Source organism: Anastrepha ludens, chromosome 5 (genome assembly GCF_028408465.1).
Source record: "Anastrepha ludens isolate Willacy chromosome 5, idAnaLude1.1, whole genome shotgun sequence".
Lineage (NCBI taxonomy): Eukaryota > Metazoa > Arthropoda > Insecta > Diptera > Tephritidae > Anastrepha > Anastrepha ludens.
This window is the reverse complement of record NC_071501.1, coordinates 125,925,255-125,944,370: the sequence shown is the minus strand read 5'-3', so window position 1 is coordinate 125,944,370 and position 19,116 is coordinate 125,925,255. Positions and strand designations below refer to the sequence as shown.

The window sequence follows — 19,116 nt, the reverse complement described above, 5'->3', positions numbered from 1 at the left end:
AAAAAATCATTTTTCAACACTTACGATATATTTCTGTAGGCCGCTATATGATTACAACGTAGCGGAAATTTGAATGCCGAGTATACCTTAACTGGAGGTTAGTAAAATGTATTTTTAGTATTAATTTTTTTTAAATTGATCTATGGAAAACGGACCTTTATTAGTATGTGGTCCTCACTCTAAAGCAGCCTTTGTCAATGACTGTGGCTTGTTTTTTGCTCGGGCAAAGAGCTACTTAGCAATCCTATTCAATATTAGGGTTCGCATTTTTTGCAACAGTACTTTGAATTCACTTCCCATTGTGATTCAAATTATTTGAAGCTTTGCGCTAGCGGGCACGATGCATTTTTGTTTTTTATCCTTATACCGCATAGCAATCATACATTTTGAACGGCTTCATGACCGAAAGGAATATTTTGACGAAAAGATGTCAATACTCTCCAAAGCGACGACACTCAAATATCATCTACGCGAGCTGACAAAAAACCGAATTAAATACAAACAAACATATGCATGTGAGTATTTGAGTTGTTGACTTTTGCGTTCTCAAGTCGCAGCGGCATTGTGATTGTTGAGCAGCATATTAGCGTAAACGCTTGATCCTGCCGCCAATGCTGCCGCCTATTTAAATGCAGACGACACACTCACAAAAACTCAACTATTGTGGCTAATAATGCCGCTACTGTTCGCCACAAACAATCGCACAAACTTGTTCCAGTTGTTGTTGTCGCTGTTGCCGTTGTTGTTGTTGATGTGGCAAACGACGGGTTGTTGATGAAAGCCGCAGAAATTGATGGATGTTCAAGAGCAGCACAGCCGATCCGAAGGCTCGCATAAGTGGCGGTATAACTGGTGACGGTGATGGGACGAGGCAACGCCCGATGGCCTGCCGACAATCATTTTTTCATGCAATCGTACTTACTTTGAAGTCCACCGTGATTACGTGTGTGTATGTGTGTAGGTAGATTTGTATTAAATCTTCGAGCGCATCTACTTACTTGACGACATTTTACTGGTCGAACGACTTTACTTAACCAAGTTAAGAGACATATTTACATATGTACACACCCACTTATATGTATGCATATTCCAACATGCGTGCTCGTATGCACAAATGCAGTTATGTGTGTGGAAGAGTGCAACGCTTTGGCATCGTTCGTATTGTCTAATAGTTTTCCAGAACTAGAGCGCGATTAAGTGAATTGTCTTATTAGTAAATAGTTGTGCTGGAGTTTTTCCTTTTTTATTCTGTGTGTTGCATGCGTGTGTGTATGTACGTATCAAAATTACACTGAATTCACTTGATATGTAATGACGTTATTTTTTCTTGAATAAAATATTAGCTGCAAATTGGTTGAACAGTGCAGATTTACAAAGCAGTGCCACTTTTTGTTCACAGTGGGGATACCAGTTTTCAATTTAGAACGTATCGCATTATAATTGCCATACCTACATGCATTTATCGCCTCCCTGTCACTATCAGGTGTAGAGTATTTCAGTGGGAAAACTGTTTGCCAAGCTTTTTGGGGTGAGATTATTTGCACAAATTGCCAAAATCATTAGTTTAGGGTCCTTGGTTTCCTTTGGTTCGTTAGATTTGCTCATCACTCTACAAGTGTCAAGAACTTTTCTATATGGGTTTCCTAAGGCGCTGGTCTTCTTTTGTAAACTATTTTTTTTTTCTTTTTCCAAACTATATTCAATGCTAGTCCCTTGTGAAAGTTAAGTTCTTAAGTCGAATATTTTCTAAAGTTGTAACATTTGAATTCCTGCTGATAAAACTACGTAGTATACGTGAGCTCTTCCCCATCACTAATAATTCAAGCGTCATCGAGAAGTGAACAGTGGAATATTGAAGAAATAATAATATTATGACAAAAATTAAAAAAAAAAATAATAATAATAACATATACAGCCATGGCCATATAAATAGCACATTTAGACTTTGAAAGCAAAGAGTTGAATAAGTTTAAAATTTTGTACTATAGTATAGTATCCACCGTTTTTGATTACTTCTTCAAGCCGCCGCTCCATGCTTTCTACAAGCTTGTGGCATCTTTTCTTTGGAATCGAGTACCAAGCCTCCTCAACTCTTCTTCTTCTTAATTGGCGCGATAACCGCTTACGCGATTTTGGCCGAGCTTAACAAAGCGCGCCAGTCGTTTCTTTCTCGTGCTAACCGGCGCCAATTGGACACACCAAGTGAAGCCAAGTCCTTCTCCACCTGATCTTTCCAACGCAGAGGAGGTCTTCCTCTTCCTCTGCTACCACCAGCTGGTACCGCATCGAATACTTTCAAAGCCGGAGCGTTTGTATCCATTCGGACGACATGACCCAGCCAACGAAGCCGCTGGATCTTTATTCGCTGCGCTATGTCTATGTCGCCGTAAAGCTCATACAGCTCATCGTTCCATCGCCTGCGATATTCGCCGTTGCCAACGTGCAAAGGTCCAAAAATCTTACGCAGAATCTTTCTCTCGAACACTCCAAGCGTCGCTTCATCGGATGTTGTCATCGTCCAAGCTTCTGCGCCATACGTTAGGACGGGCATGATGAGAGTCTTGTAGAGTGTTAGTTTTGTTCGTCGAGAGAGGACTTTACTGCTCAGTTGCCTACTTAGTCCAAAGTAGCACTTGTTGGCAAGAGAGATTCTACGTTGGATTTCAAGGCTGACATTGTTATCGGTGTTAATGCTGGTTCCTAAATAAACGAAGTCTTTTACAACCTCGAAATTATAACTGTCTACAGTGACGTGAGTGCCGATACGCGAGTGCGCCGACTGTTTGTTTGAAGACAGGAGGTACTTCGTTTTGCCCTCGTTCACCACCAAACCCATTCGCTTTGCCTCTTTATCCAGTTTGGAGAAGGCAGAACTAACAGCGCGGTTGTTAAGGCCGATGATATCAATATCATCGGCATACGCCAACAATTGTACGCTCTTATAAAATATTGTGCCTGAGCGATTAAGTTCTGCGGCTCGTACGATACTCTCCAACATCAGGTTAAAGAAGTCACACGACAGCGAGTCACCCTGTCTGAAATCTCGTTTGGTATCAAACGGCTCGGAGAGGTCCTTCCCAATTCTGACGGCGCTGCTGGTGTTGAGCAACGTCATCTTACATAGCCGTATTAGTTTTGCGGGGCTACCAAATTCAGACATCGCGGCATACAGGTAACTCCTTTCCGTACTGTCGAATGCAGCTTTGAAGTCGACGAAAAGATGGTGTGTGTCGATTCTCCTTTCATGGGTCTTTTCCAAGATTTGGCGTATTGTGAATATTTGGTCGATGGTAGACTTTCCAGGTCTGAAGCCACACTGATAAGGTCCAATCAGTTGGTTGACGGTGGGCTTCAGCCTTTCACACAATACGCTCGCTAGAACCTTATAGGCGATATTTAGAAGACTAATCCCGCGGTAATTGGCACAAATTGCAGGATCGCCCTTCTTATGGATTGGGCAGAGCACACTTAAATTCCAATCGGCAGGCATGCTTTCATCCGACCATATTTTGCATAGGAGCTGATGCATGCACCTTACCAGCTCCTCGCCGCCATGTTTGAATAGCTCAGCCGGCAGTCCGTCGGCGCCCGCGGCTTTGTTGTTCTTTAGCCGTGATATTGCTATTCTCACCTCGTCATGGTCGGGTAACGGAACGATAATTCCGTCGTCAACGATTGGGGTATCGGGATCTTCACATTCTCTATGACATGCGCAGCTGTCACTGTTTAACAGGTTCGAGAAGTGTTCCCTCCATATTTTAAGATTGCTCTGTACGTCAGTCACCAGATCACCGTCTTTGTTCTTACAGTAAAACGCCCCGGTCTTAAAACCTTCTGTAAGCCGCCGAACTTTCTGGTAAAATTTTCGGGCGTTGTTCCTATTGGCCAGCATCTCAAGCTCCTCGCACTCACGTATTTCGGCCTCTCGTTTCTTCTTTCGGATAATACGTCTCTCTTCCTTTTTCAGCTCTCTGTAGCGATCTCACATGGCTCGCGTTGCGCCCGATCGCAGCGTGGCTCTATAGGCGGCATCTTTTCTTTCGGCGGCAGCATGACATTCCTCGTCGCACCAATTGTTTTTTCGGGCTCGCCGGAATCCGATTTCTTCTTCGGCGCCGGTACGTAGGGAACGAGAAATGTTGCTCCATTGCTCGCGCATGCCGGTGTGTTGGGCAGTGCTCTCCGAGAGCAGGTGTGAGAGTCGAGTGGCGAATCTTCTGGCTGTCTGTTGTGATTGCAGCTTTTCGATGTCGAATATTCTTTGCGTAGGTAGATGCACGTTTTTTGCTGCACAGAGGCGTGTGCGCAGTTTGGCTGCAACAAGGTAATGATCCGAGTCGATGTTGGCTCCTCGGTTCGTACGTACATCTAATACACTAGAAGCATGTCTTCCATCTATCACAACATGATCGATCTGGTTTCGCGTTTTTCGATCAGGGGACAGCCAGGTGGCTTGGTGTATCTTTTTATGCTGGAATCTGGTGCTGCAGACTACCATGTTTCGGTCCCCGGCGAAGTCGATCAGCCTCTGTCCGTTACCGGATGTCTCGTTGTGCAGGCTGAATTTTCCGACTGTGGGACCAAAAATTCCCTCCTTGCCCACCCTGGCGTTGAAGTCGTCAACGCACAACCAGCTATGCTGGGATGCTTCGCCTTCTCACGTTAGCTCACTCCCGAACGGGTGTTCGGAAGCTAACCAGAGGATACGTGGGCTAATCCCGGACGTTGTGAGCTGCTTGAACCATATGTAGAAGAATCGTCCTGGCCACTCCCAAGTGAATGGCGATCAGTAACTTTCCCCACTTGCGTGGACTTCTACACATGGAACCATCCTCCAAGCCTCCTCAACTGCGGCACACAAATCATCATAATTTGTAAAATTTTTTTAGCGATTTTGACCTTAACGTCATTCCACAAATTTTCTATTGGAGATCAGGGCTCTGCCAATCCAGTACATAAATTTTTTCTCTTCTGAGCCATTGATTCACTGTCTTTGCAGCATGCTTTGGATCATTGTCCTGCACAAATGTCAATTTTAATGGCATAAACTCAAACACAAATGGCTTCATTTTATTCTGGAGTATATCCAGATATTGAAATCTATCCATTCTATTTTACTAACCACGGGAACAATCAATGCCAGGAAAAATCTCCCCAAACCAAGGTGCTTCCGCCGCCGTTTTTAATCGTTTTTTGTGAACCTAGGATTTAGCGATTGATTTTTTGGATAACGTACAATAGTTTTCCCATCTGGTCCCTTCCTATTTATTTTGGTTTCGTCGGTCCAAAGTACGTTTTTCCAAAACTGAATAGATTGTCTTTGTGGGCTTTTGCAAAGGCAAGTCGGTGTTCGATATGTCTTTTTGAGAGGAGTGTTTTTTTTCTGCTTATGCGGCTAAACAGCTGGGCTTCGTTAAGTCGACTTTCTGGACGTCTGTAGACCAGATTCTTGGTTTGTTTCAAGCATTATTGCGTATTATAGCTCTACATGAGGTTTTCGCGGCTTTGGTTTTCTTTCCGTGAATGAAGAGCACATCCACATTTCAGCTATTTCTGCATAGCTTTTCCCGTTTTGACTCACACCGTATATAACAGCTCTTTTCTTCGGCGTGCAATGTTTTCCACGTCCCATTTTTAGTAATTATTTAAACATTTTGTTTAAGAAACAAAACATTTTACTAAAAATCGCTGAAACAATATTAAAATTTTACTCTCCGCTGCACAAGATGACATGCGCTTTTTTTGTGTCCACTTCAAAACAGCAAAAAGCATAAATAAAAATCGAAAAAACGGTAAATTCCTGCATAAATGTAAGCTTAATAACGGTAATAAATGTAAACAAACACATTTATTTGATCAAAGCAGAGTTCGTACTAAAAACTTTACTTAACATATAAGGTTCACATTTGTGCTATTTATCTGCCCATGACTGTACATAGGTTAGATTAGGTTGAACTGGTTGTCTTGCAGCCATGCATACTCATATACCGGTTCGGCCCATAGTGCTACCAGATGGAGTTTATTAGTTACTTGTTTTGAAATAGTGCCTATCTCTATTGCGAATTTGAGAAGACATTTCCAACTCACTGCTGACATATCTTCCAATCCATGAAACTGTGGTGCTCCCGATATTTTAAGCAGGTTAGGACGCACGGCATTCATAAAGCAGATGCTCTACAGATTCCCTTGAGCCCCGCTTTTCTTTCCTTATAAGCATACGCTGTTACTGGGCTATGTCCCGTCAGTATGTATGCCTTGTAACGAATCAGACGGGTACTCTTCTAATTATATCGCAATCAATATTGAAATCTGTAAGAGGGAGCAGGAAACCAGCGCAAGAAATACCAGCTATGGCCTAGAATGGAACCCTCAATGTTACATGCGTAGAGGATAACCCAAAGGATCCTGCCGACGCAACCTTCTCGAGGAATCATGCAGCAACAATCCAATCTGAACGCAAGCTAAACAAACAGCCAACGATAGATTAAGGTAGAAATCATTGACTTGGACACTAGTCGCCTCAATCGCCGCATTATATAAAGGGGCGCAATATAAGTCCCCCTATCGGAAGATTTATAATCTTTACAAATGGCGTCGTACGTTAATCATTAATGTGCTGCTAAATAGCACACATCTAAAAATCTTTTCACCGTGGTGATGTATCGCATAATTGGCATTTTTCGAAAATACTCTTGGGAAATACGGGAAGTGAGCGTCGTTATTGTCTGCTTTCAAAAAGTTGCAAAGAATTTTTCAGTGGTTTCAGCTAATAATTATATATATAAAAGACATGTTTAGTTTTGATCCGATTTTCATTACCAATCTAGCTTAGACTAAGAGAAGGTGGTCATTGCTGGCAGTCTTTGTAGGGGGAACAACGCAAAGGCCTTCGTGGACTTTGTGCCGTAACTGCAAGACTGTCGGAAGTGCGACTATTCCTCCCCGTGGTGCCCACTGGAAACAGGATACCCCAGCACGGTCATGTCTCTGTTGGGGTCCTGGCTAATATAGTCGGGCGGGAAGAGTAAACTTCCTTGGGTAAGTATAAATCCCCAATCCAAGGTGGAACAGCATACGCTGAGGGATGCTTGGCTAGAGACTAACAAAAAAGCTCAAAAAACAGAGGCGGTCACACCTCAACAGGAAGAGGCCACCATGCCTCAAACTAATAAGGAGGAACGGTCCGCAGTTGAAGGCGTGAGAACTGCCGAAACGACTCCGAACAACACCGATGGCGAAGGGCCGACAACGGAACGGATGGCGACATATCAACAATACTGGTCGAAGCGGAGTTTGGTGGAAGCAAGAGAGAGGTCGTAATCGCCTCAGCTTATTTCCCCGGAGCAGCCGACATAGTACCACCAGAGAAAATCAGAGGCCTAGTGGAGTATTGCCAAACCCACAATCAAACCCTCATAATTGGATGCGATGCAAACTCCCAAAATGTGGCATGGGGTAGCACGAATACAAACAACAGAGGTGAGTCACTCCTTGAATTTTTATTACTTAGTAACATAACAGTAGTAAACAGGGGTAATAAACCCACTTTTGTAAACGCAATACGACAAGAGGTACTCGATTTAACTCTAATTACTAACAAATCCTTGAATATGATTAGTAACTGGAGAGTCTCGGATGAGGACTCAATGTCTGACCACAAACACATACTCTTTGACTTAAATGGGGTGGTTTTCCACATTTTACAGAAGCCAAAAAACAGCAAACTGGAAAAGATACAATGAATGTCTTTCAGCTAAGCTTCATAAAAGCGTAAGCAAAATAAAATCAACAGAGGAGTTAGAAAAGGCAGTAACAGACATGACTGACTCAATTATAGCCTCATACCAAGATTGTTGTCCATTAAAAATGAAATCCTCCACGAAGAGGGTTCCCTGGTGGAACAACGAACTTGACAAACTTCGGAAAGCAACGAGGAAACTATACACTGCAAAGAAAACAAATAAATGGGACGAATACAGGAAATCCCTAACTAACTATAACAAAGAACTAAGGAAATTCAAACGAAACTCCTGGAAAAACTTCTGCGAGGATCTAAAAGATACTCCAGCAACAGCTAGGATCCAAAAATCACTCTCCAAAGTTGACTCAAGTCCCATAGGCACACTAAAAGGTCCAAACGGAACTATTACCAACACATTCGTAGAAACACTAGAGCTTCTTCTAAAGACTCACTTCCCAGATTGTAAAAGTCATGACCTATCAATCGACAATAGTCTAGACATGGTAACTCACCATCAACGGAGATCGACGGTCTCATTTGTCAATAAAATCATAAATTTTGAAAGGGTAGAGTGGGCAATTAACTCCCTTAAACCCTTTAAATCACCCGGCCCGGATGTAATATTCCCAGCACTTCTATCCAAAGGCACTGTGGAACTGATCCAAGTCATGGTGAAAATCTTCAGAGCTAGTCTAATATTGGAATACATTCCAAAGATATGGAGGAAAGTGAAGGTAATATTTATTCCTAAGGGAGGTAACAAACCCCCTGATTCTCCAAAATCTTACAGACCAATCAGTCTATCGTCGTTCATGTTAAAGACAATGGAAAAACTACTTGAATACCATCTAAGAGAAGAGGTAATCTTCAAAAATCCCCTCCACAAGCTGCAATTTGCTTACCAAAAAGGGAAATCACAGCACTGCACACACTCGTTGTCAATATAGAAAAGGCTCTAAATCAAAAAGAAATAGCCCTCTGTTCCTTTATGGACATATAGGGAGCCTCCGACAACGCAAACTACAAATCCATGGAAACAGCACTCGAGAAAAGAGGTGCAAACCCAATATTAACACATTAGATAAGCCAAATGCTTAATCAGAGGATTATTAAAGCCTCGTTAGGCCAAGCTGAACTTAATGTCACAAAAGGGATGTCCGCAAGGAGGAGTTCTTTCTCCACTGCTATGGTCCCTACTAATTGATGACTTGGTGCAGTACCTAAACAATAAGGGATTTATAACCATTGGTTATGCAGATGACATATCTGTTATAATAAAAGGCAACCACGAAAGGACACTAACAGACTTAATGCAAAATGCCTTGAACGCAACATGGGAATGGTGTAAAAAGGAGGGGCTGTCGATCAACCCTAACAAAACTACAATAATCCCCTTCACAAGAAAAAGAAAGTTGGAGTTTCCTACATTGAAAATAAATGAAACAGTGATAGAACTAAAGGAAGAGGTCAAGTATCTAGGTTTAACCTTAGACAAAAAACTCACTTGTGAATCACATATAAATAATATAACAAAAAAAGCCACGAAATCCTTGTGGACAACTAAACAATTACTACGGGGATACTGGGGCCTCAGCCCTAGTATGGCCTTCTGGATATATACCCAAATGGTCAGACCAATCATACTGTATGGGGCACTAGTATGGTGGAGCAAATCTATCCAACTGGATAACCAAACTGGGAAAAGTAAAAAGGCTTGCTTGCCTATGCATCACAGGGGTTATGAGAACTACCCCAACAGCTGGCATGGAAGCACTCCTTAATCTCCCACCACTTCATATAGCAATCCAAGAGGAAGCAGCTACGCATGAAAGAAAATTTCAAATTAGGAACCTCACCGGTCACCTAAGTATCCTAAATAAAATCAAAAACACCATAAGCATGGCTCAAGTCTCAGACCACATTGACCCAACCCTCTGTTTCTCAAAAGGATACACAGTTACCTTTCCTGAGAGGGTCGAGTGGAAAACAAACCCAAAATGGATGAATGATGATTCACAAAAATGGTACACTGATGGATCAAAAACACCTTATGGAGTAGGAGCAGGAGTAGTGGGGCCCAGAATCCACAAATCATTCACTCTCACCAGGGACACCACCATCTTCCAAGCGGAACTATACGCAATAATGGAAGCAGCAAACGTCATGCAACGTAGAAACCACAAGAGAGTAAAGATCAAAATACTCTCGGACAGCCAATCAGTTCTAAAAGCTTTAGATAGCTATACCTACAACTCAAAAACTCTCTTAGAATGCCATAAGGCACTCAATAACCTGGCAGCCAAAAACAATGTCTCATTAATTTAGGTACCAGGACATGATGAGGGGCAGATGTAAACTTCATCGGACCTAGTCCCATGTTCGGATTCAACAAAAACAGCCTAAAACAAAAAGTAAAATACTGGGCCAAAACTCTATTAAATCAGCATTCGAACAACGTAGAGGGTCTTAGACACTCCAAAAAGTTCATAAGTTTCAACGCTAAAAGAGCTAACATGGCCCTTACGTTAAACAAAAAGAGCATTCGCACTCTCACAGGCGCCCTCACGGGTCACTTCACCTGCAACAAACACTTACATAAATTAGGCATAACTAACACTAGCACCTGCAGATTTTGCTGCGAAGATGAGGAGTCTATAGAGAATCAAGTTTACTAAATTTCAGAGAAAAAACGAACGTTTTTGAATTTATAAACAAAAACAAAAAAACAGTTGGTTCCCAATTCCAATATTTGAATACATAATAAAGGGTGCAAAAATTAATTCAAACACTTTGTGCACTTGCGAAATCTGTTAATAAAGCCCTGTTATTAGTTTTTGTATTCGACAGCATAATGAATCCAGCAAGTTTTCTTAGCGCCACTGCCCCTGTAACGAAGGCTAAAACGCCCAAAGTAATTATGTGCATATGCATATAAATATGAGTTCTATGTATGAATATCCACGTGTGTTTGTATGTGTTCATGCATGTCACTTTACGTTAACAAGACGTGAACGCCATTTTCGATGCACAACCGAGAATTAACTTTTGCATATTGTATAAATTAAATTTAGCTGCACGAGACGCCCATCGCATGTTATTTAGCATATGTACGCCCTGAGGTGTCCAAATACCTGAAATGCAGTTTTGCTGGCCCTTTGCGCTTAATTATAGCTTATCTTATTACAATAACAGCATCGGCAATTCCTACTCGTATGTGTTGTAGGTATGTACATATGTACATATGCACTTAAGCACACGTATACATACATACATCTGTTGCAGTATTTGAATGGATTGGATTCGCCAAAGCTCAGTCAGTGATCCTAAGATCGTTTTTCATTTTGTCATTTCGCATTGAATACCCACCTTTGTGAAATATTTTTATGCTGCCTTCAGTTGTTGATATTCTAATTGCTGGTTGGTCATATTATCGATTCGAAATTGCAATAAATCAATTGAGGACTTTGCTTTGGTTGTTTAACTTTTTCGGAAGACTTTCCTCAAGCGAATTAAGTATTGCGTTTTAATTTCTCTGGTCAAATATTTACAAGGGCAAAAATGTATGCATGGTGTATTTATTTACAAACATACATATGTATAATTACACAATTGAATAATTAAGTGCTAAATTGAATTTCAATAAAAATATTTTTTTGTTTTTAATATCCGTATGAATGTAGCCGAATGGGTTGGTGCGTGATTACCATTCGGAATTCACAGAGAGGTCGTTGGTTCGAATCTCGGTGAAAGAAAAATTAATAATAAAAACATTTTTCTAATAGCGGTCGCCCCTCGGCAGGCAATGGCAAACCTCCGAGTGTATTTCTGCCATGAAAAAGCTCCTCATAAAAATATCTGCCGTTCGGAGTCGGCTTGAAACTGTAGGTCCCTCCATTTGTGGAACAACATCAAGACGCACACCACAAATAGGAGGAGGAGCTCGGCCAAACACCTAACAGAAGTGTACGCGCTAATTATTTATTTATTTATTTTTATGAATGTATAGGTGTATGTGTATACTAGGTGAAGTAAAATGTTTTCACGGTTTGTTTTTTTTTTTTTTTGCTTTATTTCGACAAAGAAGTTAAATTAGTTTCTAGGTTTGTCTACTTTACATATATAATATAAATGTTTGTCTTCAGGCTCACAATCGGCTCTTCCTTCAGCAATGGGATGCGTGCTTGACTCGATGTGCCGGTCCGACCCAACGAATCCCATAATTTCTTATGAACATTTTCGACGGCTGGCCCATCAGTGCATAATTTGTCTTCATCGTTGTGTTTTATTAGAACCAATCCGTTGATATCAGCGCTTTGTTCGTAAATTCGTTAATGTATTGGGTCTATAAATAGTTAAATTTTTTTTCTCGCCTTCTCTAATTTTCGGGACTTAAGGGGGTGTTGCGTGGAGAATCCTTAATATATATTGCGGGAATGTTGCGGCAAAAGTCTTATGACAAAAATGATGCGGGAATGTTGTGTGAAGAATCCTAAATATGTTGCGGGAATGTTGCTTGGAGAATCCTTAATAATATTGCGGGAAGGTTGCTTGGAGCATCCTTGATAATATTGCGGGAATCTTGCGGCAAAAGTCCTATTTTTCAGAGCAAAATGAAAGTCTGCTGGTTCAGCTTTGAAAATTACAATTTTTTCTCACAATTTTATTACAAACTATTCCCTATATATACACAATTATTTCAAACAAAACCTACTTATGTTCACAGAAAATTATATCGAATAACATGAGTTGAAAAACGTTAAAGTATTTTAAACTAATACTAAACTGGACTCAACATACCGCCGCCCTTGAACTATCCCAATAAGTTCAATATAGAAAGTTACAAATTATAGCAAAGAAAAATATGAAAAGCTTGATAACATTTATCATGAATTAATAGTTTCTTCGTGAAACAAGTCTCCTTTCGTTGGTAAAGGGCAGAGCTTTACTATGGGCCGAACTAATTCGCCATGCGGTGTTTTCAGCGTAACCACTCTCACGCGTCCATCGGCGCCAGGGTGGTATTTAATAACACGTGCCAGTGTCCACTTCGTCGGAGGGGTAGGCTCGTTGAAGACACCTTCTTCGATGTTGCGGGAAGGGCGAAGCCACTTGGTACGACGTTGCAAGCTGACGAGATATTCGTCTCTCCAACGGCGCCAGAAATGCTGTCTCATGGCAGAGATCGCTTGCCACCACTGACGCAGATTTCCACGGAGCGCTTGACCCTCAGGCTCCGGGATAGATTTAAGCGGTTCACCGACAATGAAGTGGCCAGGCGTAAGTACCTTTACATCACCAGCAGCTGCAGAATTGTCACAGAGTGGGCGGGAGTTGACGCAGGTTTCTACTTCTGTCAGCAGCGTGTTGAACTCTTCGTAGGACAGAAGAATTTCGCTCATAACACTTTTCAGATGATATTTGACTCTTTTTATGCCAATCTCCCAGTACCCCCCCATATGAGGCGCGGACGGAGGGTTGAAACGCCATTCGATGTTAGAGTCTGCAAAAAACGAATGGAGTTTGGTATCAGCCATACACCTTTCAAACGCAATTCGAAGCTCCATTTTCGGCCCCGACGAAATTCGTCCCATTGTCAGAAGAAATGACCTTGCAAAAACCTCTGCGGCTTACAAATCTTTTAAAGGCATTGAGGAAGCTCGATGTTGATAGATCTCCGACAAACTCTAAATGCATCGCCCCAGTGCACACGCAAATAAAAGCGTAAATATAACCCTTGGTGGCCTTCGCTCTTCTCCCATGAGTGAACTTGTAAGAGTATGGCCCAGCAAAATCGACAGCAGCGTGGATGAAACAGTGTGCGTAGGTGGCTCGGACCGCAGGTAAATCCCCCATTGAATGTGCGGCGAGATTGCGGTTGAGACAGGTGCACTTTACGCATTTGCGATATGTGCTACGAATTAGGCTGCGGGCGCCAATAACCCAATATCGACGTTGCAGGATGGTTTGCATGAGGGGAGGTCCCGCGTCTAATGTGAATTCGTGAATATCGTGAATGATCAGTTTCGCAAGTGGGCAGTTTTTTGGCAGGATAATCGGATGTCTTACGTCAGCAGCTACTTCAGCGTTCTTGATCCTACCTCCTATTCGCAAGACGTTTTTCTCATCGAGATATGGATGCAATGTCAAAATCGGAATCGGCTTTCTCCTGCTACAAAGAGAAATTTCATTAGAAAAATACAGGAATTGTGTATACCTGATCAAGCGCAGTTCAGCTTCGGATATCTCTTGACAGCAGGGAGAACCGACCCGTTTAGCAGCATTGATTCGTGTCTTAACTCGAGCGTTGACGAAAAACCTTAACACGTAAGCAATGATGCGGCGCAGCGGTGATAGCTTCCAGAAATGGTCAGGACCTTTTAAGAATTCAGGACCAGACCACCATAGTTTTTGATGCAGTAGTTCAGACGGAGTTACACCTCTAGAAGCGCAATCTGCTGGATTCAGTTCAGAGCGGATATGGTTCCAACATTCAGGCGGTAAAACTTCTTGGATGTCAGCAACGCGATTGGCAACGAAAGTTATCCACTTACTAGGATGCGCCTGAAGCCATGCCAATGTAATAGTTGAGTCAGTCCACGCATAGATCGGATAGCGGAGATCACCCCAGCTATGTAACACGCTTCGCGCCAATTTAGCAGCAAGATGTGCAGCGCACAATTCTAAGCGCGGCAGGGTTGTTGTTTTAAGTGGTGCTACCTTAATCTTCGACGAGATCAGCACGACAGTAATACTGCCGTCGTTGTGTAATGTGCGCGCGTACAATACGGCAGCGTAAGCGCGTTCGGAAACGTCAGCGAAAATATGTAGCTCAGTGAACGACTCACCTGCTCCTGAGCCAAACCAGCGACTTATCTTTAAACTTGATAGCAGTAGCAATTCCGAGCGATGTCGCGACTGTGCTGCGATGCAGTCTGGAATAACGTCATCCCAACCGACACTCATACGCCAGATCTCCTGAAACCACATCTTTGATCTTATGGTCGCTGGAGCGAGCAGACCCAGTGGGTCGAAAAGCGTGCTAGCATCAGACAAGAATGTTCTCATCGTTAAAATAGTGGGTGGTTGATTCAGATTAACTGAGAACGTGAAGTAATCCTCCTCTGTATTCCATATCAGGCCCAAGGCATGGACATCTTTACTATCGACTAGGTAGTGTGATATATTTTCTGATGCATTCGAAACATTTTCAAAAAGTTCCGCACAATTAGACGCCCATTTTCGAAGTTCAAAACCCCCTTCCTTCAGTATTTCGGAGACGTTTCGTTGTAAACATAGCAACTCTTCTTTAGAAGACGCACCAGTGAGGAGATCATCCATGTAAAAGTCCTTATGGATGACGGCAGCAGCCTTCTCACAAATGTGTGACGAATATTTTGCGGTTTGTTGCAGCGATTTAACGGCTAAGTAGGACGCAGCGGCAACGCCATAAGTAACGCGCAACATGCGATAATCCTTTATGGGTAACGTCGGGTCACGACGCCAGACAATGCGTTGTAGATTGAGGTTTTTCGTGGACATGCATATTTGGCGGTACATTTTCGCGATGTCCGCGGTTACTGCGTAGCGATGAGTTCTGAAACGTGTTAAAATTGAATATAAATCAGGTTGGAATTGGGGACCAACAAATAATGCATCGTTCAACGAATTCCCGGTGGTGGTTTTGGCGGACGCATTGAAATCGACTCTCAATTTAGTCGTGACACTTGACTCTTTTATAACGGGGTGATGCGGCATATAGATCGTTTGATCCGTTGGCGGTGGTGCAAGTTCCATGTGCTTCATGTCGATGAGTTCTTGCATGAACTCATTGTAGCGTTGGCGTAGGTCGTCATCTCGCGCAAGTCTTTTTTCGATGCTTAGTAGACTTCGAACAGCATAACTTCGTGATGCTCCCAAGGGTACGTCAGATTTCAGCGGCAGCTCTACTATGAATCGACCGTCAGGTGACCTTCTGTGCGTTTTTTCGCAAAATTCTTCAAAATAGCGTTCTTCGTAGGTGAGGTGGGCCTTTTTCGGTGCTTCTTCTAACTCCCAAAGTCTAGTGAGCGCTCGATCTAAATGAACTTCACAATGCAGAGACTGTAAGCCGAGCGAAGTGGATTCGGATTCATCGACATTTGCAAATAACGTCCAACCGAAAACCGTTCGTTGAGCCACGGGCGTACCGGGGGGACCCTTACGAATCTCCGAGCAGAGGAGCTGTACCATGACGTCCATTCCGACCAAGATATCGATACGCCCGGGTTTCATGAAGTGCTGATCGGCTAAAAATAGATTTTGTATGTGCGGCCACGCCGAAACCTTCAAGGGCTGTGTTGGCAAATCGCTTGTGATTTTAGGCAGAAACAATGCGTCAACAGTAAAGCATAGGGCTGAAAAATGAGATGATAATGAAAGTAATATTTCACCTTTAGAGCGTATCCCTTGGGAGGAACCAATTCCAGAAATTAATATTGCGAACCCTCTTCGCGGTAATCCCAAGCGTTGTATACATGACTCGGTTACGAAGGAAGCATGCGAACCAGAATCAAACAGCAAGCGAGCGGGTTGCCAATGACCAGAGCAATCGCGTACCTTGACTAAGGCGGTCGCCAACAGCACAGTTCTATCTCTTGGACGAGGCTGGTTGGGATTGGCATTCAAATGTGAAGACGAACAGTCAGCAGCGGTGTCTGTGGAAGGACCGTTAGCGGATGAAACGGTTCCGTTCGTTTGATGCATGACGTCTGCGACGGGGGAGAAAGGCCTAAGAGAGGCGCTGTGACGAAATGAGCAACGGTTGTAGCGTTAGTTATAGCGGCAGTATTATGCAACAGCGTGTGATGGCGTTGATGGCAAATCCTGCATGCAGATGTGCTGTTACACTTTGCCTTATAATGGCCTGAACTCAAGCAGTTCATACACACGCGCGATTCTCTCACAAATTTCAATTTACCGTTTGCGTCAAGGTCCCGAAATTTTTCACAACTGTATATTTTGTGTGGCCCGTTACAAAATGTACAGCCCGTGCTGTTCTGATCTTGCACTGCGTAAAACACATTCGTAGACTTACACACCGACGCGGTTTTACCCTTAGCTGGCAATAATACCGTTGTCGATGATAGCATTGATAGAGAACGACATCTAACTTCTAAAAACGTGAACAGCTGTTCGAATGTCGGAGGCTCATCAGTGACGAGTGATAGCTCCCATTGCTTTCGTATCTCGAAGCCTAATTTATTGACTAGTTCGTACACTAGCCAATCGTCCCAAAATTCCACTGAGCCTTAAGCTCACGTATATATTGCTGGAAAGCGTCGATCACTCCCTTAATTACGTCGGCGGTATCACCAGCTGCCCTCTTTACGTTGGCCATAGCTCTAAAATGACCTTCAACTATAACGCGCATGACCTTATAACGCGATTTTAGTAGGTCCCAAGCTTCTTTATAATTAACATGACATATTTTAAACCCACTTATGATTTTTAACGCGTCATCCCTTAAACAACTACGAAGATAGTGAAGTTTTTGACCATTTGACAATGCGGCATTACAGTCGACCAAGGCAGAAAATGCGTCAAAAAAACCGATCCACTCAGTGGAATCCCCAGAGAATTTAGGCAGCTCCATCTTTGGCAGCCGTGTTGCTGCAGACACAGGCGTTGACGCGAACGCGGGTTGCGCTTCGGCACGACACTTCTGTACGCGATTGAAATTTGCTAAAGCCGTAGAGTACTACGTCTCAGCTTGAATTCGCACACTTTCTTCAATATCAACATTTTCACTTCCACACGAAATTTCGACCGCATCTTGAGCGCTATTAAAGCGAGCCCACTGTTCACTGAGCAGTTGCATATAACTTTTTATGCTTTCTGCATCCATCGTAAAGGCATCGTCCACACTCTTAGCCATATACCGCTTAATGGCGTTAAGTGCAGAGTCGCGTGTTTTTACCGAGCTCGACATTTTTATTGTCCTTGTAGATTTGAAGGACGATATTCGCACTGCTATCACGCACAAATCAACGCACTAGAGCCCCTTTTTTTACCTTGTTCACTGGTTACTTATAGTTAATTGTTATTTAAAACTAGTTAATCGCGATAAGACACTTTCATTTAATTAGCCGAAATCGATTGGTAGGAGGACCCAAAAAATGCTAATTAATTGAGATATGTATGTAGTACCAGTATGCACCTTAGCCAAAATCTATTGGCTAAACTTTAAATGTTCGCGGGATTGAGATATCCGGTTCGAAGGACCAAATTGTTGCGGGAATGTTGCGTGGAGAATCCTGAATATGTTGCGGGAATGTTGCGGCAAAAGTCTTATGACAAAAATGATGCGGGAATGTTGCGTGAAGAATCCTAAATATGTTGCGAGAATGTTGCTTGTAGAATCCTTAATAATATTGCGGGAATGTTGCTTGGAACATCCTTGATAATATTGCGGGAATGTTGCTTGGAGAATCCTTGATAATATTGCGGGAATCTTGCGGCAAAAGTCCTATTTTTCAGAGCAAAATGAAAGTCTGCTGGTTCAGCTTTGAAAATTACAATTTTTTTTCACATTTTTATTACAAACTATTCCCTATATATACACAATTATTTCAAACAAGACCTACTTATGTTCACAGAAAATTATATCGAATAACATGAGTTGAAAAACATTAAAGTATTTTAAACTATTACTAAACTGGACTCAACAGGGGGTTTAAAAAAGCTGAAGTAGTTGCTATCAGGAAACTAATTCCTCAATTCTTACTCTCACCTCCTGAAGCCTGTCTCGGAGCAAGCGGCTACAAAAGGTTAGAGGCGGCCTCTTGTTGTAGATTATCAGATCTTCTTTCGGCTTCTAAGCAAGACATTGGATTTGAAGGTGCAAAATTCATGTTGAAACAGAAATGGAATTAGTTCCAAAATTGAAGCCTCTTGAAGCCTAACTTTTCACCTGGGCCGAGTGGCATTCAATACTCGTAATGTATTTTGAAATGCTGTAACAAACAGCGAGCTTGTCCACAAACTATTGAAGATGTAAATCGATGCGTTGTAAAAATTGTGAGATATGGTCTACTAAAGACATCTAGCGGACAACACTGAGAATTTTGTACTGCACCGAATATAAAGTAAAGTAGAAGTCCTTTAATTTTATTCCTGGCTTGCGGTGATAATACGAAAAATCGACCTTATCATCTAATGAATCATAATTACAATTCTTGAGTTGTGATCTAAAGCGACTGAGAATACCATTCTGAATTCAAATTCGACTGCTACTAATCATTACAACCAGATTATACTTATAAATAGTAGCTATCGGGTTTAAAGTCCACAACTGATTGAAGATGTCCATGTACGAGGGGTGCCTTTTATATGTCGGG

General features: G+C 42.4%; 1 protein-coding gene across 1 annotated transcript; it reads right to left on the bottom strand.

The window, feature by feature from the left end:
* Positions 1-679: 679 nt before the first annotated feature.
* LOC128864899 (uncharacterized) lies at positions 680-16,483 on the bottom strand. The gene is made up of 4 exons (XM_054104660.1): positions 16,255-16,483; positions 13,956-16,134; positions 13,577-13,910; positions 680-886 (listed from the first exon to the last, which is right to left on the bottom strand). Exons 1-4 carry the CDS (start codon positions 16,481-16,483, stop codon positions 680-682), a joined length of 2,949 nt encoding a protein of 982 aa, XP_053960635.1.
* Positions 16,484-19,116: the final 2,633 nt, after the last annotated feature.

What these genes read in the sequence shown, in the direction of transcription:
- LOC128864899 (XM_054104660.1), bottom strand. Translation starts at nt 16,483, where the DNA reads ATGCATCAAACGAACGGAACCGTTTCATCCGCTAACGGTCCTTCCACA. An exon ending in TTCCTTCGTAACCGAGTCAT is followed by an intron (nt 16,135 to 16,254) that starts GTATACAACGCT and finishes CTCATTTTTCAG; the next exon opens with CCCTATGCTTTACTGTTGAC. An exon ending in GCTGAACTGCGCTTGATCAG is followed by an intron (nt 13,911 to 13,955) that starts GTATACACAATT and finishes TTCTCTTTGTAG; the next exon opens with CAGGAGAAAGCCGATTCCGA.